Genomic DNA, 22,995 nt, shown 5'->3' with positions numbered 1-22,995 from the left:
TGAGGGAGTGGGGGAGTTGAGGGTGAGGGGTGGAGGATGAGGGATGGGTCAGTGGAGGGAGAGGGAGTGGGGTAGTGGAGGGTGAGGGAGTGGGGGAGTGGAGGGTGAGGGAGTGGGGGAGTTGAGGGTGAGGGAGTGGAAGGGTGAAGCGTGAGGGAGTGGAGTGTGAGGGAGTGGGGGAGTGGAGGGTGAGGAAGTGAGGGGAGTTGAGGGTGAGGGAGTGGAGGGTGAGGGAGAGGGGGAAAGGAGGGTGAGGCAGTGAGGGAGTGAAGGGTGAGGGAGTGGAGGGTGAGGGAGTGGAGGGTGAGGGAGTGAGGGAGTGGAGGGTGAGGGAGTGAGGGAGTGGAGGGTGAGGGAGTGAGGGAGTGGAGGGTGAGTGAGTGGAAGGAGTGGAGGGTGAGGGAGTGGAGGGTGAGGGAGTGGAGGGTGAGGGAGTGGAGGGTGAGGGAGTGGAGGGTGAGGGAGTGGAGGGTGAGGGAGTGGAGGGTGAGGGAGTGAGGAAGTGGAGGGTGAGGGAGTGAGGGAGTGGAGGGTGAGGGAGTGAGGGAGTGGAGGGTGAGGGAGTGAGGGAGTGGAGGGTGAGGGAGTGAGGGAGTGGAGGGTGAGGGAGTGAGGGAGTGGAGGGTGAGTGAGTGGAAGGAGTGGAGGGTGAGGGAGTGGAGGGTGAGGGAGTGGAGGGTGAGGGAGTGGAGGGTGAGGGAGTGGAAGGAGTGGAGGGTGAGGGAGTGGAAGGAGTGGAGGGTGAGGGAGTGGAAGGAGTGGAGGGTGAGGGAGTGGAAGGAGTGGAGGGTGAGGGAGTGGAGGGTGAGGGAGTGGAGGGTGAGGGAGTGGAGGGTGAGGGAGTGGAGGGTGAGGGAGTGGAGGGTGAGGGAGTGGAGGGTGAGGGAGTGGAAGGAGTGGAGGGTGAGGGAGTGGAAGGAGTGGAGGGTGATGGAGTGGAGGGTGAGGGTGTGGAGGGTGAGGGAGTGGAGGGTGAGGGAGTGGAAGGAGTGGAGGGTGAGGGAGTGGAGGGTGAGGGAGTGGAGGGTGAGGGAGTGGAGGGTGAGGGAGTGGAGGGTGAGGGAGTGGAGGGTGAGGGAGTGGAGGGTGAGGGAGTGGAAGGAGTGGAGGGTGAGGGAGTGGAAGGAGTGGAGGGTGAGGGAGTGGAGGGTGAGGGTGTGGAGGGTGAGGGAGTGGAGGGTGAGGGAGTGGAAGGAGTGGAGGGTGAGGGAGTGGAGGGTGAGGGAGTGGAGGGTGAGGGAGTGGAGGGTGAGGGAGTGGAGGGTGAGGGAGTGGAGGGTGAGGGAGTGGGGGGTGAGGGAGTGGAGGGAGTGGAGGGGGAGGGAGTGGGGGAGTGGAGGGGGAGGGAGTGGGGGAGTGGAGGGGGAGGGAGTGGGGGAGTGGAGGGGGAGGGAGTGGGGGAGTGGAGGGGGAGGGAGTGGGTGGAGTGGAGGGCGCGGGAGTGGGTGGAGTGGAGGGTGCGGGAGTTGGAGGGTTGGAGGGTGCGGGAGTGGGCGGGTTGGAGGGTGTGGGTATGGGGAGAGGAGGGTGAGGGAGTAGGGGAATTGAGGATGAGGGAGTGGGGGGAGTTGAGGGTGAGGGTTTGGGGGAGTGGAGGGTGAGGGAGTGGGGGGAGTTGAGGGTGAGGGGTGGAGGATGAGGGATGGGTCAGTTGTGGGAGAGGGAGTGGGGTAGTGGAGGGTGAGGGAGTGGGGGAGTGGAGGGTGAGGGAGTGGGGGAGTTGAGGGTGAGGGAGTGGAAGGGTGAAGCGTGAGGGAGTGGAGTGTGAGGGAGTGGGGGAGTGGAGGGTGAGGAAGTGAGGGGAGTTGAGGGTGAGGGAGTGGAGGGTGAGGGAGAGGGGGAAAGGAGGGTGAGGCAGTGAGGGAGTGGAGGGTGAGGGAGTGGAGGGTGAGGGAGTGGAGGGTGAGGGAGTGGAGGGTGAGGGAGTGGAGGGTGAGGGAGTGGAGGGTGAGGGAGTGAGGGAGTGGAGGGTGAGGGAGTGAGGGAGTGGAGGGTGAGGGAGTGAGGGAGTGGAGGGTGAGGGAGTGAGGGAGTGGAGGGTGAGTGAGTGGAAGGAGTGGAGGGTGAGGGAGTGGAGGGTGAGGGAGTGGAGGGTGAGGGAGTGAGGGAGTGGAGGGTGAGTGAGTGGAAGGAGTGGAGGGTGAGGGAGTGGAGGGTGAGGGAGTGGAGGGTGAGGGAGTGGAGGGTGAGGGAGTGGAGGGTGAGGGAGTGGAGGGTGAGGGAGTGGAGGGTGAGGGAGTGGGGGGAGTGGAGGGTGAGGGAGTGGGGGGAGTGGAGGGTGAGGGAGTGGGGGGAGTGGAGGGTGAGGGAGTGGGGGGAGTGGAGGGTGAGGGAGTGGAGGGTGAGGGAGTGGAGGGTGAGGGAGTGGAGGGTGAGGGAGTGGAGGGTGAGGGAGTGGAGGGTGAGGGAGTGGAGGGAGTGGAGTGTGGGTGGAGTGGAGCGTGAGGGAGTGAAAGGGTGGATGGTGAGGGAGTGGAGGGTAGGGTGTGCGTGGAGTGGAGTGTGGGTGGAGTGGAGGGTGAGGGAGTGGAGGGTGAGGGAGTGGAGTGGGTGAGGGAGTGGAGTGGGTGAGGGAGTGGAGTGGGTGAGGGAGTGGAGTGGGTGAGGGAGTGGAGTGGGTGAGGGAGTGGAGGGTGAGGGAGCGGGGGGAATGGAGGGTGAGGGTGTGGGGGGAACGGAGGGTGAGGGTGTGGGGGGAATGGAGGGTGAGGGAGTGGGGGGAATGGAGGGTGAGGGAGTGGGGGGAATGGAGGGTGAGGGAGTGGGGGGAATGGAGGGTGAGGGAGTGGAGTGGGTGAGGGAGTGGAGTGGGTGAGGGAGTGGAGTGGGTGAGGGAATGGAGGGTGAGGGAGCGGGGGGAATGGAGGGTGAGGGAGCGGGGGGAATGGAGGGTGAGGGAGCGGGGGGAATGGAGGGTGAGGGAGCGGGGGGAATGGAGGGTGAGGGAGCGGGGGGAATGGAGGGTGAGGGAGCGGGGGGAGTGGAGGGTGAGGGAGTGGGGGGAGTGGAGGGTGAGGGAGTGGGGGGAGTGGAGGGTGAGGGAGTGGGGGGAGTGGAGGGTGAGGGAGTGGGGGGTGAGGGAGTGGAGGGTGAGGGAGTGGAGGGTGAGGGAGTGGAGGGTGAGGGAGTGGAGGGTGAGGGAGTGGAGGGAGTGGAGTGTGGGTGGAGTGGAGCGTGAGGGAGTGAAAGGGTGGATGGTGAGGGAGTGGAGGGTAGGGTGTGCGTGGAGTGGAGTGTGGGTGGAGTGGAGGGTGAGGGAGTGGAGGGTGAGGGAGTGGAGTGGGTGAGGGAGTGGAGTGGGTGAGGGAGTGGAGTGGGTGAGGGAGTGGAGTGGGTGAGGGAGTGGAGTGGGTGAGGGAGTGGAGGGTGAGGGAGCGGGGGGAATGGAGGGTGAGGGTGTGGGGGGAACGGAGGGTGAGGGTGTGGGGGGAATGGAGGGTGAGGGAGTGGGGGGAATGGAGGGTGAGGGAGTGGGGGGAATGGAGGGTGAGGGAGTGGGGGGAATGGAGGGTGAGGGAGTGGAGTGGGTGAGGGAGTGGAGTGGGTGAGGGAGTGGAGTGGGTGAGGGAATGGAGGGTGAGGGAGCGGGGGGAATGGAGGGTGAGGGAGCGGGGGGAATGGAGGGTGAGGGAGCGGGGGGAATGGAGGGTGAGGGAGCGGGGGGAATGGAGGGTGAGGGAGCGGGGGGAATGGAGGGTGAGGGAGCGGGGGGAATGGAGGGTGAGGGAGCGGGGGGAATGGAGAGTGAGGGTGTGGGGGGAATGGAGGGTGAGGGTGTGGGGGGAATGGAGGGTGAGGGTGTGGGGGGAATGGAGGGTGAGGGTGTGGGGGGAATGGAGGGTGAGGGTGTGGGGGGAATGGAGGGTGAGGGAGTGGAGGGTGAGGGAGTGGAGGGTGAGGGAGCGGAGGGTGAGGGAGCGGAGGGTGAGGGAGCGGAGGGTGAGGGAGCGGAGGGTGAGGGAGCGGAGGGTGAGGGAGCGGAGGGTGAGGGAGCGGAGGACTAGAGGGTGAGGGTGTGGAGGGAATGGAGGGTGAGGGTGCGGAGGGAATGGAGGGTGAGGGTGCGGAGTGAATGGAGGGTGAGGGTGTGGAGGGTGAGGGTGTGGAGGGTGAGGGAGTGGAGGGTGAGGGAGTGGAGGGTGAGGGAGTGGAGGGTGAGGGAGTGGAGGGAGTGGAGGGAGTGGAGGGAGTGGAGGGAGTGGAGGGAGTGGAGGGAGTGGAGGGAGTGGAGGGTGAGGGAGTGGAGGGTGAGGGAGTGGAGGGTGAGGGAGTGGAGGGTGAGGGAGTGAGGGAGTGGAGGGTGAGGGAGTGAGGGAGTGGAGGGTGAGGGAGTGAGGGAGTGGAGGGTGAGTGAGTGGAAGGAGTGGAGGGTGAGTGAGTGGAAGGAGTGGAGGGTGAGTGAGTGGAAGGAGTGGAGGGTGAGGGAGTGGAAGGAGTGGAGGGTGAGGGAGTGGAGGGTGAGGGAGTGGAGGGTGAGGGAGTGGAGGGTGAGGGAGTGGAGGGTGAGGGAGTGGAGGGAGTGGAGGGTGAGGGAGTGGAAAGAGTGGAGGGTGAGGGAGTGGAAGGAGTGGAGGGTGAGGGAGTGGAAGGAGTGGAGGGTGAGGGAGTGGAGGGTGAGGGAGTGGAGGGTGAGGGAGTGGAGGGTGAGGGAGTGGAGGGTGAGGGAGTGGAGGGAGTGGAGGGGGAGAGAGTGGAGGGAGTGGAGGGGGAGAGAGTGGAGGGAGTGGAGGGGGAGAGAGTGGAGGGAGTGGAGGGGGAGGGAGTGGAGGGAGTGGAGGGGGAGGGAGTGGGGGAGTGGAGGGGGAGGGAGTGGGGGAGTGGAGGGGGAGGGAGTGGGGGAGTGGAGGGGGAGGGAGTGGGGGAGTGGAGGGGGAGGGAGTGGAGGGTGAGGGAGTGGAGGGTGAGGGAGTGGAGGGTGAGGGAGTGGAGGGTGAGGGAGTGGGGGGAGTGGAGGGTGAGGGAGTGGAGGGTGAGGGAGTGGAGGGTGAGGGAGTGGAGGGTGAGGGAGTGGGGGGAGTGGAGGGTGAGGGAGTGGAGGGTGAGGGAGTGGAGGGTGAGGGAGTGGAGGGTGAGGGAGTGGAGGGGTGGATGGTGAGGGAGTGGACGGTGAGGGTGTGGGTGGAGTGGAGGGTGAGGGAGTGGGGGGAATGGAGGGTGAGGGAGTGGGGGGTGAGGGAGTGGAGGGTGAGGGAGTGGAGGGTGAGGGAGTGGAGGGTGAGGGAGTGGAGGGTGAGGGAGTGGTGGGTGAGGGAGTGGTGGGTGAGGGAGTGGAGAGTGAGGGAGTGGAGAGTGAGGGAGTGGAGAGTGAGGGAGTGGAGAGTGAGGGAGTGGAGAGTGAGGGAGTGGAGAGTGAGGGAGCAGGGGACTAGAGGGTGAGGGAGTGGGGGGAATGGAGGGTGAGGGAGTGGGGGGAATGGAGGGTGAGGGTGTGGGGGGAATGGAGGGTGAGGGTGTGGGGGGAATGGAGGGTGAGGGAGTGGGGGGAATGGAGGGTGAGGGTGTGGGGGGAATGGAGGGTGAGGGTGTGGGGGGAATGGAGGGTGAGGGAGTGGGGGGGAATGGAGGGTGAGGGAGTGGGGGGGAATGGAGGGTGAGGGAGTGGGGGGGAATGGAGGGTGAGGGAGTGGGGGGAATGGAGGGTGAGGGAGTGGGGGGAATGGAGGGTGAGGGAGTGGAGGGTGAGGGAGTGGAGGGTGAGGGAGTGGAGGGTGAGGGAGTGGAGGGTGAGGGAGCGGAGGACTAGAGGGTGAGGGTGTGGGGGGAATGGAGGGTGAGGGTGTGGGGGGAATGGAGGGTGAGGGTGTGGGGGGAATGGAGGGTGAGGGTGTGGGGGGAATGGAGGGTGAGGGTGTGGGGGGAATGGAGGGTGAGGGTGTGGGGGGAATGGAGGGTGAGGGTGTGGGGGGAATGGAGGGTGAGGGTGTGGGGGAGTGGAGGGGGAGAGAGTGGGGGAGTGGAGGGGGAGAGAGTGGGGGAGTGGAGGGGGAGGGGGGGAGTGGAGGGTGAGGGAGGGGGGAGTGGAGCGTGAGGGAGTGGGGGGAGTTGAGTCTGAGGGAGCGGAGGGTGAGGGAGCGGAGGGTGAGGGAGCGGAGGGTGAGGGAGCGGAGGGTGAGGGAGCGGAGGGAGAGGGAGCGGAGGGAGAGGGAGCGGAGGGAGAGGGAGCGGAGGGAGAGAGAGGGGAGGGAGAGAGAGTGGAGGGAGGGGAGGGAGTGGAGGGTGAGGGGGCGGAGGGTGAGGGGGCGGAGGGAGCAGAGAGAGTGGAGGGTGAGGGAGCAGAGAGAGTGGAGGGTGAGGGAGCAGAGGGAGTGGAGGGTGAGGGGGCAGAGGGAGTGGAGGGTGAGGGGGCAGAGGGAGTGGAGGGTGAGGGGGCAGAGGGAGTGGAGGGTGAGGGGGCAGAGGGTGAGGGAGTGGAGGGAGCGGAGGGAGGGGATGGAGTGGAGGGTGAGGGAGTGGAGGGTGAGGGAGCAGTGAGAGTGGAGGGTGAGGGAGTGGGGGAATGGAGGGTGAGGGAGTGGAGGGTGAGGGGGAGTGCGGGAATATGGCAATAGGGAAAGATAATGCACGAGTGCAGGCATGATGGACTGAAGGGTCTCTTTCTATCTCCTTCTGTGCCAGAACATTCTGTGATCACTGGCAGAGCCGATATTATTGCCCATGGGGGACAGTGGGGGGAGTGGGACAGTGGGGGGGGGGGGAGGGAGTGTGGTGTAGGGGGAGTGGGGCAGTGGGGGGGAGTGGGCCAGTGGTGGGGGGGGGTGGAGTGTGGTGTAGAGGGAGTGGGACAGTGGTGGGGAGTGTGGTGTAGAGGGAGTGGGACAGTGGGGGGGGAGTGTGGTGTAGAGGGAGTGGGACAGTGGTGGGGAGTGTGGTGCAGAGGGAGTGGGACAGTGGTGGGGAGTGTGGTGTAGAGGGAGTGGGACAGTGGTGGGGAGTGTGGTGTAGAGGCAGTGGGACAGTGGTGGGGAGTGTGGTGCAGAGGGAGTGGGACAGTGGTGGGGAGTGTGGTGTAGAGGGAGTGGGACAGTGGGGGGGAGTGTGGTGTAGAGGGAGTGGGACAGTGGGGGGGGGAGTGTGGTGTAGAGGGAGTGGGACAGTGGGGGGAGTGTGGTGTAGAGGGAGTGGGACAGTGGGGGGGGAGTGTGGTGTAGAGGGAGTGGGACAGTGGGGGGGAGTGTGGTGTAGAGGGAGTGGGACAGTGGGGGGGAGTGTGGTGTAGAGGGAGTGGGACAGTGGTGGGGAGTGTGGTGTAGAGGGAGTGGGACAGTGGGGGGGGAGTGTGGTGTAGAGGGAGTGGGACAGTGGGGGGGGAGTGTGGTGTAGAGGGAGTGGGACAGTGGGGGGGAGTGTGGTGTAGAGGGAGTGGGACAGTGGTGGGGAGTGTGGTGTAGAGGGAGTGGGACAGTGGGGGGGAGTGTGGTGTAGAGGGAGTGGGACAGTGGGGGGGAGTGTGGTGTAGAGGGAGTGGGACAGTGGGGGGGAGTGTGGTGTAGAGGGAGTGGGACAGTGGGGGGGGAGTGTGGTGTAGAGGGAGTGGGACAGTGGGGGGGGAGTGTGGTGTAGAGGGAGTGGGACAGTGGTGGGGGAGTGTGGTGTAGAGGGAGTGGGACAGTGGTGGGGGAGTGTGGTGTAGAGGGAGTGGGACAGTGGTGGGGGAGTGTGGTGTAGAGGGAGTGGGACAGTGGTGGGGGAGTGTGGTGTAGAGGGAGTGGGACAGTGGGGGGGAGTGTGGTGTAGAGGGAGTGGGACAGTGGGGGGGAGTGTGGTGTAGAGGGAGTGGGACAGTGGAGGGGAGTGTGGTGTAGAGGCAGTGGGACAGTGGGGGGGGGAGTGTGGTGTAGAGGGAGTGGGACAGTGGGGGGGAGTGTGGTGCAGAGGGAGTGGGACAGTGGGGGGGAGTGTGGTGTAGAGGGAGTGGGACAGTGGGGGGGAGTGTGGTGTAGAGGGAGTGGGACAGTGGTGGGGAGTGTGGTGTAGAGGGAGTGGGACAGTGGGGGGGGAGTGTGGTGTAGAGGGAGTGGGACAGTGGGGGGGGAGTGTGGTGTAGAGGGAGTGGGACAGTGGGGGGGAGTGTGGTGTAGAGGGAGTGGGACAGTGGGGGGGGAGTGTGGTGTAGAGGGAGTGGGACAGTGGTGGGGGAGTGTGGTGTAGAGGGAGTGGGACAGTGGGGGGGAGTGTGGTGTAGAGGGAGTGGGACAGTGGGGGGGAGTGTGGTGTAGAGGGAGTGGGACAGTGGTGGGGGAGTGTGGTGCAGAGGGAGTGGGACAGTGGTGGGGAGTGTGGTGTAGAGGGAGTGGGACAGTGGGGGGGGAGTGTGGTGTAGAGGGAGTGGGACAGTGGGGGGGGGAGTGTGGTGTAGAGGGAGTGGGACAGTGGGGGGGAGTGTGGTGTAGAGGGAGTGGGACAGTGGTGGGGGAGTGTGGTGTAGAGGGAGTGGGACAGTGGGGGGGAGTGTGGTGTAGAGGGAGTGGGACAGTGGGGGGGGAGTGTGGTGTAGAGGGAGTGGGACAGTGGTGGGGAGTGTGGTGTAGAGGGAGTGGGACAGTGGGGGGGGAGTGTGGTGTAGAGGGAGTGGGACAGTGGGGGGGAGTGTGGTGTAGAGGGAGTGGGACAGTGGGGGGGAGTGTGGTGTAGAGGGAGTGGGACAGTGGTGGGGAGTGTGGTGTAGAGGGAGTGGGACAGTGGTGGGGAGTGTGGTGTAGAGGGAGTGGGACAGTGGGGGGGAGTGTGGTGTAGAGGGAGTGGGGACAGTGGGGGGGAGTGTGGTGTAGAGGGAGTGGGACAGTGGGGGGGGAGTGTGGTGTAGAGGGAGTGGGACAGTGGGGGGGGAGTGTGGTGTAGAGGGAGTGGGACAGTGGTGGGGGAGTGTGGTGTAGAGGGAGTGGGACAGTGGGGGGGAGTGTGGTGTAGAGGGAGTGGGACAGTGGGGGGGAGTGTGGTGTAGAGGGAGTGGGACAGTGGGGGGGAGTGTGGTGTAGAGGGAGTGGGACAGTGGGGGGGAGTGTGGTGTAGAGGGAGTGGGACAGTGGTGGGGAGTGTGGTGTAGAGGGAGTGGGACAGTGGGGGGGGAGTGTGGTGTAGAGGGAGTGGGACAGTGGGGGGGAGTGTGGTGTAGAGGGAGTGGACAGTGGGGGGGGTGTGGTGTAGAGGGAGTGGGACAGTGGTGGGGGAGTGTGGTGTAGAGGGAGTGGGACAGTGGGGGGGAGTGTGGTGTAGAGGGAGTGGGACAGTGGTGGGGGAGTGTGGTGCAGAGGGAGTGGGACAGTGGTGGGGAGTGTGGTGTAGAGGGAGTGGGACAGTGGGGGGGAGTGTGGTGTAGAGGGAGTGGGACAGTGGGGGGGAGTGTGGTGTAGAGGGAGTGGGACAGTGAGGGGGGAGTGTGGTGTAGAGGGAGTGGGACAGTGGGGGGAGTGTGGTGTAGAGGGAGTGGGACAGTGGGGGGGGAGTGTGGTGCAGAGGGAGTGGGACAGTGGGGGGGAGTGTGGTGTAGAGGGAGTGGGACAGTGGGGGGGAGTGTGGTGTAGAGGGGAGTGGGACAGTGGGGGGGAGTGTGGTGTAGAGGAGTGGGACAGTGGGGGGGAGTGTGGTGTAGAGGGAGTGGGACAGTGGGGGGAGTGTGGTGTAGAGGGAGTGGGACAGTGGGGGGGAGTGTGGTGTAGAGGGAGTGGGACAGTGGTGGGGAGTGTGGTGTAGAGGGAAGTGGGACAGTGGGGGGGAGTGTGGTGCAGAGGGAGTGGGACAGTGGTGGGGGAGTGTGGTGTAGAGGGAGTGGGACAGTGGGGGGGAGTGTGGTGTAGAGGGAGTGGGACAGTGGGGGGGAGTGTGGTGTAGAGGGAGTGGGACAGTGGGGGGAGTGTGTGTGTAGAGGGAGTGGGACAGTGGGGGGAGTGTGGTGTGTAGAGGGAGTGGGACAGTGGGGGGGAGTGTGGTGTAGAGGGAGTGGGACAGTGGAGGGAGTCTGGTGTAGAGGGAGTGGGACAGTGGGGGGGGTGTGGTGTAGAGGGAGTGGGACAGTGGAGGGAGTCTGGTGTAGAGGGAGTGGGACAGTGGGGGGGAGTGTGGTGTAGAGGGAGTGGGACAGTGGGGGGAGTGGGACAGTGGAGGGAGTGTGGTGTAGAGGGAGTGGGACAGTGGGGGGAGTCTGGTGTAGAGGGAGTGGGACAGTGGGGGGAGTGGGACAGTGGAGGGGAGTGGGACAGTGGAGGGAGTGTGGTGTAGAGGGAGTGGGACAGTGGGGGGAGTCTGATGCAGAGGGAGTGGGACAGTGGGGGGGAGTGTGGTGCAGAGGGAGTGGGACAGTGGAGGGAGTCTGGTGTAGAGGGAGTGGGACAGTGGCAGGAGTGGGACAGTGGGGGGGAGTGTGGTGTAGAGGGAGTGGGACAGTGGAGGGAGTGTGGTGCAGAGGGAGTGGGACAGTGGTGGGGAGTGTGGTGTAGAGGGAGTGGGACAGTGGGGGGGAGTGTGGTGTAGAGGGAGTGGGACAGTGGGGGGAGTCTGGTGTAGAGGGAGTGGGACAGTGGAGGGAGTGTGGTGTAGAGGGAGTGGGACAGTGGAGGGAGTGTGGTGCAGAGGGAGTGGGACAGTGGTGGGGAGTGTGGTGTAGAGGGAGTGGGACAGTGGGGGGGAGTGTGGTGTAGAGGGAGTGGGACAGTGGGGGGAGTCTGGTGTAGAGGGAGTGGGACAGTGGTGGGGAGTGTGGTGTAGAGGGAGTGGGACAGTGGGGGGGAGTGTGGTGTAGAGGGAGTGGGACAGTGGGGGGAGTCTGGTGTAGAGGGAGTGGGACAGTGGAGGGAGTGTGGTGTAGAGGGAGTGGGACAGTGGGGGGGAGTGTGGTGTAGAGGGAGTGGGACAGTGGGGGGAGTCTGGTGTAGAGGGAGTGGGACAGTGGAGGGAGTCTGGTGTAGAGGGAGTGGGACAGTGGAGGGAGTGTGGTGTAGAGGGAGTGGGACAGTGGAGGGAGTGTGGTGCAGAGGGAGTGGGACAGTGGAGGGAGTCTGGTGTAGAGGGAGTGGGACAGTGGGGGGAGTGGGACAGTGGAGGGAGTGGGACAGTGGAGGGAGTGTGGTGCTGTGGGGATGGTAAGGTCAACAGTATGAGGTGATGAGGTTATGGATGGTCCTGCTGGAATCCACCTATCGCATTCCCAACGCCCCTCCCCCAAGTCCCTCCTCCCTACCTTTTATCTTAGCCTGCTGGAACCAAACCATCATCTCCCAGACCGTCCATAACCTCATCACCTCGGGGGATCTCCCATCCACCGCCTCCAACCTCATAGTCCCACAACCCCGCACCGCCCGCTTCTACCTCCTGTCCAAAATCCACAAACCTGACTGCCCCGGCCGACCCATTGTCTCCGCCTGCTCCTGCCCCACCGAACTCATCTCCGCATACCTCGACACGGTCCTGTCCCCCTTAGTCCAAGAACTCCCCACCTACGTCCGTGACACCACCCACGCCCTCCACCTCCTCCAGGATTTTCGCTTCCCTGGCCCCCAACTCCTTATCTTCACCATGGACATCCAGTCCCTGTACACCTCCATCCCCCATCACGAAGGATTCAAAGCCCTCCGCTTCTTCCTTTCCCGCCGTACCGACCAGTACCCTTCCAGTGACACCCTCCTTCGACTGACTGAACTGGTCCTCACTCTGAACAACTTCTCTTTCCAATCCTCCCACTTTCTCCAAACAAAAGGAGTAGCCATGGGCACCCGCATGGGCCCCAGCTATGCCTGCCTCTTCGTAGGATATGTGGAACAATCCATCTTCCGCAGCTACACTGGCCCCACCCCCCATCTTTTCCTCCGCTACATTGATGACTGTATCGGCGCCGCCTTGTGCTCCCACGAGGAGGTTGAACAGTTCATCCACTTCACCAACACCTTCCACCCCGACCTCAAATTCACCTGGACAGTCTCGGACTCCTCCCTCCCCTTCCTAGACCTTTCTGTTTCTATCTCAGGCAACCGAATCAACACGGACATCTACTACAAACCGACCGACTCCCACAGCTACCTGGACTACACCTCCTCCCACCCTGCCCCCTGTAAAAACGCCATCCCATTCTCCCAATTCCTTCGTCTCCGCCGCATCTGCTCCCAGGAGGACCAGTTCAAAATACGTACAACACAGACGGCCTCCTTCTTCAAGGACCGCAATTTCCCCCCCGACGTGATCGACGATGCCCTCCACCGCATCTCCTCCACTTCCCGCTCCTCCGCCCTTGAGCCCCGCCCCTCCAACCGCCACCAGGACAGAACCCCACTGGTCCTCACCTACCACCCCACCAACCTCCATATACATCGTATCATCCGTCGTCATTTCCGCCACCTCCAAACGGACCCCACCACCAAAGATATCTTTCCCTCCCCTCCCCTATCAGCGTTCCGAAAAGACCACTCCCTCCGCGACTCCCTCGTCAGATACACACCCCCCACCAACCCAACCTCCACTCCCGGCACCTTCCCCTGCAACCGCAAAACTTGCACCCACACCTCCCCACTTATTTCCCTCCAAGGTCCCAAAGGAAACTTCCATATCCGTCACAAATTCACCTGCACCTCCACACTCATCATTTATTGCATCCGCTGCACCCGATGTGGCCTCCTCTATATTGGGGAGACAGGCCGCCTACTTGCGGAACGTTTCAGAGAACACCTCTGGGACACCCAGACCAACCAACCCAACCACCCCGTGGCTCAATACTTCAACTCCCCCTCCCACTCCACCAAGGACATGCAGGTCCTTGGCCTCCTCCATCGCCAGACCATAGCAACACGACGGTTGGAGGAAGAGCGCCTCATCTTCCGCCTAGGAACCCTCCAACCACAAGGGATGAACTCAGATTTCTCCAGTTTCCTCATTTCCCCTCCCCCCACCTTGTCTCAGTCAAATCCATCGAACTCAGCACCGCCTTCCTAACCTGCAATCTTCTTCCTGACCTCTCTGCCCCATCACCCTCACCTTGACCTCCTTCCACCTATTGCATTTCCAATGCCCCTCCCCCAAGTCCCTCCTCCCTACCTTTTATCTTAGCCTGCTGGACTTTCCTTATTCCTGAAGAAGGGCTCATGCCCGAAACGTTGATTCTCCTGCTCCTTGGATGCTGCCTGACCTGCTGCGCTTTTCCAGCAACACATTTTCAGCTCTGATCTCCAGCATGTGCCGTCCTCACTTTCTCCTCGAAGATTTATTTATCCTGAGTTGAGTGTGTTATTGAGCCCATTAAGAAGGAATTAAACAGTTAACCAGAGAGAATTCAGAGATAGGATCAGAGCCTGTAACAATACTTCCCAACAATAATCTGTGAACCAACTGGGGTTTAACATTCCCACAGTGACACAGTCAGATTTTGATGAACTGAAATTCTCAAAGTTATGGTGCTCAGGATTATTGGTCGAGTAAAGGAATCATTAGCCCTCTCATTAGCTTTTAACTACTCACTATCACATGATTTGTAGACACCGGTGTTCAACTGGGATGGACAAAGTTAAAAATCACACAACACCAGGTTATAGACTCTATTCCTGATGAAGGGCTTTTGCCCGAAACATCGATTTTCCTGCTTCTCGGATGCTGCCTGACCTGCTGTGCTTTTCCAGCACCTCTCTAATCTAGACTCTGGTTTCCAGCATCTGCAGTCATTGATTTGGAAGCACTAGCTTTCGGAGCACTGCTCCTTCATCAGGTGGTTGGATAGTGATTCTCCACAATCACCTGATGAAGGAGCAACGCTCCGAAAGCTAGTGCTTCCAAATCAACCTGTTGGACCATAACCTGGTGTTGTGTGATTTTTAACACTGTCACATGGACTTCATGTTGTTAATATACACCACAATGGAGTATGACTTTATTTCAGACTGAGCTCTGGTAATGCCTGAGGATCTGGAGGAGAATGAACCAGGAATGGCCAGTGAAGGTGATTGAGACTCATTTCAGTATCTGGAAAAATCTACCAGCCTCAGGGTCTCCACACCAGCTGTTGAAGCAGACTTTATTTGGACCATCAAGTCTGATTTCAAATAGCATCTGAGGCAAAATCGTTTCTGGTGACTAACATCTGGTCAAATGGAACAGGTCCTTCCCTTCATTGTTTCATTCCTGGATCCTGCAGCTTGGTGTGTGGGAATGAGCCCATGATGACATGCCCCCACCCCCCCCACCCCGGTCCCAAACAGCAGCACGGTGTAGATGTACCCACGGGCAGGCCCTGGGTCACTGCGGAGAAACCTTGGAATTTACTGAATCAATTTGAGAGAGAAGGAGAGACCAGCGTTGTCCCTCACCCCCACCCCCGGCCCAACCCTCACCCCCACCCTCATCCTCACCCCCACCCTCATCCTCACCCCCACCCTCACTCCCACCCTCATCCTCACCCCCACCCTCACTCCCACCCCCACCCTCACCCTCACCCTCATCCACACCCCCCACCCCCACCCTCACCTTCACCCCCACCCTCACCCCCACTCTCACCCTCACAATCACCCCCACCCTCACCCTCACCCCAACCCTCACCCTCATCCTCACCCTCAACCCCACCCTCACCCTCATCCCCACCCTCACTCCCACCCCACCCTCACCCTCTCCCTCACCCTCACCCCCATCCCCACCCTCACCCTCACCCTCACCCCACCCAACCCCCACCCCACCCTCATCCTCACCCAACCCCCACCCTCATCCTCACCCCCACCCCCACCCTCTCCCCCACCCTCACTCTCACCCCTACGCTCACCCTCACCCTCACCCCCACCCCCACCCCCACCCTCACCCATACCCTCACCCTCATCCCCACCCTCACCCCACCCCCACCCCACCCCCACCCCCACCCTCACCCTCACCCCCATCCCCACCCTCACCCTCACCCCGCCCTCACCCTCATCCTCACCCCCACCCCCACCCTCACTCCAACCCCCATCCCCACCCCCACTCTCACCACAACCCCCACGCCCACCCCCACCCTCACCCTCACCCCACCCAACCCCCACCCCACCCTCATCCTCACCCAACCCCCACCCTCATCCTCACTCCCACCCTCACCCTCATCCTCACCCCCACCCCCACCCTCACCCTCTCCCCCACCCTCATCCTCTCCCCCACCCTCATCCTCACCCAACCCTCACCCTCACCCCCACCCCCATCCTCACCCAACCCTCACCCTCACCCCCACCCCACCCTCTCCCCCACCCTCACCCCCACCCCCACCCCCACACTCACCCCCATCCTCACCCTCACCCTCACCCCCACCCTCACCCCCACCCTCACCCCCACACTCACCCCCATCCTCACCCCCACCCTCACCCCCACACTCACCCCCATCCTCACCCTCACCCTCACACTCACCCTCACCCCCACACTCACCCCCACCCTCACCCCCACACTCACTCCCACCCTCCCCCTCCCCCTCCCCCTGACCCTGACCCTGACTCTAACCCTGACCCTCTGTGTTCAGTATGAGCCAGTGATTGCAAAGGGGAATGAAGCGATTGTCCACCACATGGAGGTGTTCCAGTGCGCCCCGGAGCTGGACCGGATTCCATTCTACAGCGGTCCGTGTGACTCCAGGATGAAGCCTCCGCGGCTCAACTTCTGCAGACATGTGCTGGCCGCGTGGGCAATGGGAGCACAGGTCAGTGAGAGTGCAGCCTGCTACTGGGGGCCGGGAGGTAGGGGCGGGGGGGGGGTGGGTGTTCTACATGGTAATGGTCCCACATGGTGTGCCCTGGGAAACAAGATTGAGGGGCCTGTCCATTGAAGATATCACATGGGAGTGGGTGGGTGTGATGAGTGAAGGTCCCACATGGGGGGAATGAGTCTATCCAACCTTCCTTCATTGCTAAAATCCCCCATATCAGGCAACATCCTGGTAAACCTTTTCTGTACCCTCTCCACATTATCCTCATCCTTCTGGTAATGTGGTGACCAGAACTGTACGCAACATTCCATCTGTGGCCTAACTAAAGTTCTATAAAGCGGCAGCATAACCTGCTTATCCTTATACTCAATGCCCCGTCCAATGAAGGCAGACATGCCATTGGCCTTTTTCACTCCCTTACCCCCATGCGCTGCCACTTTCAGTGATCTGTGGATCTGCATACCCAGATCCCTCTATGTCAATACACCTAAAGGTTCTGCCATTCACTATATACAGTAATTTACGATTGTACATGACCTCCCAAAATGCATCATATCACATCTGCCCATATTAACCACTATCTGCCATTTTTCTGCCTGTGCCTCCAACTGATCTATATCCTACTCTATCCTCTGACAAAAGTCCTCACTATCCGCAACTCCACCAATCTTTGTATCATCTGCAAACCAGCCACCTTGATCTCCAAATTATTTATATAGACCACAAACAGCAGAGGCCCCAGCACTGATCCCTGTGGAACACCACTAAGTCACAACCCTCCATTCCAAAAAGCATCTTTCCACCGCTACCCTCTGTCTCCTATGACTAAGCCAGTTCTGTATCCAATCAAGATTAGAGTGGTGCTGGGAAAGTACAGCGGGTCAGGCAGCATCCAAGGAGCAGGAGAATCGACGTTTCGGGCAAAAACCTTTTATCAGGAAGGGCTTTTGCTCAAAACATTGATTTTCCTGCTCCCCAGGTGCTGCCTGACCTACTATGCTTTTCCAGCACCACTCTGATCTTGACTCTAATCTCCAGCATCTGCAGTGTCCACCTCTGCCCAGTTCTGAATCCACCTTGCCAACTCACCCCGATACCATGTGACTTCACCTTTTGGAAAAGTGTGCCATGAGGGTCCTTGTCAAAAGCTTTACTGAAGTCCATGTCAACAACATCAACCACTTTTCCCTCATTGATCATCTTTGTCACCTTCTCAAAAAACCTGATCAGGTTAGTGAGGCACGCCCCCCCCCCCCCCCCTACAAAACCACACTATCTATCATTATGAGTGACCCTATTCCCAGCACTGACCCTGTGGGATCCTATCTCCCACTTAATGCAATTCCAAATCTGCAATCTTTCTGGACACAAACAACTCGTCAAATCAAACTGGTCCTTTCCTCCTCTATTTCATCCCTGGATGTCTACAGCGTCTGTGAAGAGCCTAGGATCACATCCCAATTCATTTTGGTCGGCTTCAGGTAAAGAACGTTGAAAAAACTTGATGAATTAATTTATTACGTGGCATGTTATCAAAGGCCTTTTGGAAAATGAGAAAAATTACATCAATACATCAACTTCCTCTATTCTGTTGTTACCTCCTGAAAGAATTCTGCGTGGTTCATCAACCAAAACATTCCCTTTTGTAATCCATGTTGACTATTCCTTTTTGTATTTCTCTCTCCTGGATGGTATCTATCCTCTCCTTTTGTAGATATTCAATTTCTGACTGCTGACATTAAGCTGAGTGGTCAATAATTCTCTCGACAGATTCTGTCTCCTCTCTGACTGTAAGAATGATATTGACTACCCACCAATCCTTTGGGGTACTCTGGTGCTAGTTAATGATTCAATGTGTATAAAGCTGCCTTTGCCTTTGTTCCAGATAATTCTAAAACATTTGATTCAATCTTTCTGGATGAGGAATATTTTTATCCTCTAAATACTATGTTTCATGTAATTACATCATTTTAATTTCATCTTCCAATTTTAGGTTCAATTGATCCATTTACCACTTGAAGTAAATATTTAATATTTCAGCCATTTTCCTCTCTCTCTGTGATTTTATCCTAAATGTCCCGACATGGTCCTATCTTTGTTGGTCTACATTGTTGTTTGTCAATAGCGTTATCCATTTTATTTTCCACATTCTATGCTCAAGATTCTTACAAACAGCGTTTCTGCAAGACATTAACCTGTTCTTTGTCATATTATATCCTTCTCTATCATTATCCTAAGGTGTATTACATTAGGATCATTATTTCCTACACCTTGTATTTTTCCTACTATCTGATTCATTCCCCACTACATGATCCAAGTCTACTCTCCCTCCCTGGCCTTCACACACATTGAGCTGGAAGAAATTCTACACACATTCTACAAACATTATTTACTTTTACCCCATCAATCGTGATAAAGTAGGGTACAGTATAAATGAGGAAATTAACATATAACAAGGACAATGCAGTAATCCTGGGTGACTTCATCTACATATAGATTGGGTAAATCAAATGAGCATCAATTCAGTGGAGGAAGGAGTGAACTCCTGGAATAGTTGCACAATGTTTTTTGAAACGTGTTAAGGAAATAATTAGGCAATAGACTATTTTAGATTTATGATGATGGATTGAGAAAGGGCTAATTAATAGTCTTGTGGGAAGGGTATCAAGAGACATTGGGGGAAAACATACAGACACTTTGAATTAGTTATAAAAACAATTTCTCTCTTTTTAAAACAGCTCACTCCACTTCTGTATATTTTCTGGCTATTTCCTTCTCCCTCAACTAATCAGCCACATGCTCATTGCTCTTTTATTTGCATCGAGGTTTGTTTCATTTCTAGTGGTTTCTTCTGACAAGTTGGGGTATTTGATTTGGTTTGATTTATTATTGTCACATGTACCTAGGTACAGTGAAACGTTGATTTGCATGCTGTCAGACCATACAAAAATCATAGGCTGACAGAACAGAGCCTTAACCATCTTCTTATTCACCCTCTCAGCAACAACATCGCTCCCACTCAGCTGTAAGGAATCCATAAGCGAGTTTTGAGAAGATTTGTAGCTCAGGTTGAGGTTCTGGATGTAAGTTTGATTGCTGACCTGGAAGGTTCACTTTCAGACATTTCATCACCATAAGGAATCCATCTCATCAGTACAGAGCCTTACCTTAGTATTGGAGCCAATGTTTGAATTTCCTGTAGGACACTGGGTTCCTTGTAACGTTTGATTAAAAGTTTGTTGGGAAGGTTGTGACATGGAGAAATTAGTTTGATATGATCTCTATTCAAGCACAGATTATGTTTCGACAGGTGATTTATGGATCTGCCATTTACTCATTTAGTGAAATTCAGTTATTTCTGCCTTTGCAGCCATTTTATTACCCAAAAGATGTAGGACTCATGATTGGTGGAGCCAATTTCTCAAAGTATTTGCGTCTGGAAGTTCATTACCACAACCCACTGAGATTGTCTGGTAAGTGTGATGCTCTATGACTGTGTGTGTGCGCGTGTGTGTGTCTGTGGGTCAGGGATGGAGGGGTTGGAGATGAATGGCTCAGTGGACTTTGAAGTTTTGCATCCAACAAGCAAAATTAATGTTTTGAGAGGTTCAGAAAAGGTAACAAAGAGGTCTCTGTGACTTGAGATGAAGGACTAAGCTCTGTTACACAGAGCAACAAAGGTCAACTGAAAAATGCTCGAGTTTGTAAGAATGGAGTCTTATCACTAACTGCTTGTCACATGATAGGTAGGACATGGAGACTGCAGAGAGGCACAAAAGAGATTTACCAGAACCTTGCCTGGATTGGAGTTGATTAGCTATAAGGAGAGGTTGAACAAATTTGGATTGTTTTCGCTAGAACATCAGAGGCTGAGGGGAGACCTCATAGAAGTATATAGAATTATAGAACATAGAACATTTCAGCGCAGTACAGGCCATTTGGCCCTCGATGTTGTGCCAACCTGTGAAATTAATCTGGTGCCCGTCTAACCTACACCATTCTAATATTATCCATATGTATGTCCAAAGCCCATTTAAATGGCCTTAAAGTCGGTGAGTCTACTCCTGTTGCAGGCAGGCCATTCCACGCCCCTACTACTCTCTCAGTAAAGAAACTATCCCCGATATCTGTCTGAAATCTATCACCTCTCAATCTAACGCTATGTCCCCTCGTGTTAACCTTCACTATTCAAGGAAAAAGGCTCTCACTGTCCACCCTAGCTAACCCTCTGATTATCTTATACCTGTCCATTAAGTCACCTCTCAACCTTCTTCCCTCCGACGAAAACAGCCTCAGTTCCCTCAGCCTTTCCTCATAAGACCTTCCCTCCATACCAGGCAACATCCTGGTAAATCTCCTCTGAACCCTTTCCAAAGCTTCCACATCCTTCCTATAACGCGATGATCAGAACTGCACGTAATACTCCAGCTGCGGCCTTAACAGTGTCTTGTACAGCTGAAGCATGACCTTGTGGCTCCAAAACTCAATCCCCCTACCAATAAACGCCAACACACCATATGCCTTCTTAACAACCCTATCAACCTGGGCGGGAACTTTCAGGGATTTATGCACCAGGACACTGAGATCTCTCTGTTCATCTACACTGCCAAGACTTTTACCATTAGCCCAGTACTCTGCCTTCCTGTTGCTCCTTCTAAAGTGAACCCCCTCACACTTTTCTGCATTAAACTCCATTTGCCACTTCTCAGCCCAGGTCTGCATCTTATCTATGTCCCTCTGTAACCCACAACATTCTTCGGCACTATCCACAACTGTACCAACCTTAGTGTCGTCTGCAAATTTACTAACCCATCCTTCTACGCCCACAATCCAGATCATTTACAAAAATGACAAACAGCAGTGGCCCCAAAACAGATCCTTGCGGCACACCACTGTTAACTGAGCTCCAGGATGAACATTTTCCATGAACCACCACCCTCCGTCTTCATTCAGCTAGCCAATTTCTGATCCAAACAGCTAAATCACCTTCAATCCTGAAACTCCATATTTTGTGCAATAGCCTACCGTGTGGAACCTTATCAAACACTGTACTGAAGTCCATATACACTACAACAACTGCTTTACCTTCATCCACCTGTTTCGTCATCTTCTCGAAGAATTCAATATGGTTAGTGAGGCATAACCTACCCTTCACAAAACCATGTTGACTATCCGTAGTCAAATTATTCCTTTCCAGATGATTATAAATCCTATCTCTTATAACCTTTTCCAACACTTTATCCACAAACAAAGTAATGCTCACTGGCCTATAATTACCAGGATTGTCCCGACTCCCTTTCTTAAACAAGGGAACAACATTTGAGATCCTCCAGTCTTCTGGCACTACTCCTGTTGTCAATAATGACATAAAGATCGAAGCCAAAAGCTCTGCAATCCCCTCCCTGGCTTCCCAGAGAATCTGAGGATAAATCCCAGTCAGCCCAGGCGTCTTATCTATTTTCAGATCTTCCAAAATTACTAAAACCTCCTCTTTGTCAACTGCAATCCCATCTAATCTAGTAGCCTGTATCTCTGTATTCTCACTAACGTTGCCCTTTTCCAATGTGAATGCTGACAAAAAGTATTCATTAAGCGTTTCTCCTATGTCCTCAGATTCCACACACAACTTCCAACTACTGTCTTTGATTGGCCCTAATCCTACTCTAGTCATTCTTTTATTCCTGATATACTGACAGAAGGCCTTAGGGTTTTCCTTGATCCTATCCGCCAACAACTTCTCATGTCCCCTCCTGGCTCTTCTTAGCCCTCTCTTTAGATCTTTTCTGGCTAATTATAACTCTCAAGCCCCCTAACTGAGCCTTATGCCTCATCCTCACATAAGCCTTCTTCTTTCTCTGGACAAGAGCTTCAATTTTTTTAGTAAACCATGGCTCCCTCTCTCAACAACTATCTCCCTGCCTGATAGGTATAGACTTATCAAGGATTGCATTTTGGGAAAGCAAATCTTAGCAAGACTTATTCACGTAATGGTAATGTCCAAGGGAGTGTTACAAACAAAGAGACCTTGGAGTGCAGGTTCATAGCTCCTTGAAAGTGGAGTCGCAGATAGATAGGATAGTGAAGAAGGCATTTGGTATGCTTTCCTTTTTTAGTCAGAGTACTGAGTACAGGAGTTGGGAGGTCATGTTGCGGCTGTACAGGACATTGGTTAGGCCACTGTTGGAATATTGCGTGCAATTCTGGTCTCCTTCCTATCGGAAAGATGTTGTGAAACTTGAAAGGGTTCAGAAAAGATTTACAAGGATGTTGCTAGGGTTGGAGGATTTGAGCTACAGGGAGAGGCTGAACAGGCTGGGGCTGTTTTCCCTGGAGCGTCGGAGGCTGAGGGGTGACCTTATAGAGGTTTATAAAATCATGAGGGGCATGGATAGGATAAATAGACAAAGTCTTTTCCCTGGGGTCGGGCAGTCCAGACCTAGAGGGCATAGGTTTAGGGTGAGGGGGTAAGATATAAAAGAGACCTAAGGGCCAACTTTTTCACACAGAGGGTGGTACGTGTATGGAATGAGCTGCCAGAGGATGTGGTGAAGGCTGATACAATTGCAACATTTAAGAGGCATTTGGATGGGTATATGAATAGGAAGGGTTTAGAGGGATATGGGCCGGGTGCTGGCAGGTGGGACTAGATTGGGTTGGGATATCTGGTCGGCATGGACGGGTTGGACCAAAGGGTCTGTTTCCATGTTGTACATCTCTATGACTCTATGACTCTATGACTCGCAGTAGCTGTTCCTTGAATAAGCTCCACATTTCAAGTGTGTCCATCCCCTGCCGTTTCCTTCCCCATCCTATGCATCCTTATGAGAGGCATGGATTGTGGGGATTGTCTGCATCTTCTTCTCAGGGCGGAAGTGTCAAATACTAGAGGGCATACGTTTAAAGTGATGGGGTGGGGGGGTGGTGTTTAAAAGAGATGTGCGAGGCAAGTTTTTTACGCAGAGGGTAATAGGTGCCTGGAAGTGATGCCAAGAGGTTGGTAGAAGCAGAGGCAATAGCAATGTTTAAGAGTTATTTAGACAGACACATGAACAGACAGAGCGTATAGAGGGAGGCAGATGGGATTAGTTTAGAATGGCATCGTGGTCAGCACACACGTAATGGGCTGATGGGCCTGTTCATGTGCTGTACTGTTCTATATTCTAACTCAGATATCAGAATGTAAGCACTAACCTTGTTCACAGATTCAGAATTAACAATCACCAAATGAGGTAAGTGACGAGAAAAAAGTCCCTGTCTCCAGAGAAAAACAGGAAGCCCCCTGAGTGTATCCAAGTTAGTATCTGGTAGGTGATGAGATATGATTTTATTGAATTGAGGACGAAGTAAGTGTGATCCAGTTTCAGAGTGGC

General features: G+C 56.6%; 1 protein-coding gene across 1 annotated transcript in view; it reads left to right on the top strand.

Moving 5' to 3' along the window:
• The window catches only part of dbh (dopamine beta-hydroxylase (dopamine beta-monooxygenase)), a 99,952-nt gene that overhangs the window by 15,389 nt on the left and 61,568 nt on the right, over positions 1-22,995 (top strand). Inside the window, exons 4-5 of the mRNA XM_087998675.1 lie at positions 15,443-15,619; positions 18,996-19,098. Coding sequence (XP_087854801.1) covers positions 15,443-15,619; positions 18,996-19,098 — 280 coding nt within the window. The remainder of the gene's footprint in view (positions 1-15,442; positions 15,620-18,995; positions 19,099-22,995) is intronic.

This window comes from Chiloscyllium plagiosum, unplaced genomic scaffold (assembly GCF_037043375.1).
Source record: "Chiloscyllium plagiosum isolate Xiang-an unplaced genomic scaffold, Cpla_swu_hap1 HiC_scaffold_21, whole genome shotgun sequence".
NCBI classification, from domain to species: Eukaryota; Metazoa; Chordata; class Chondrichthyes; order Orectolobiformes; family Hemiscylliidae; genus Chiloscyllium; species Chiloscyllium plagiosum.
This window is presented reverse-complemented; position numbering and strand designations above follow the sequence as displayed.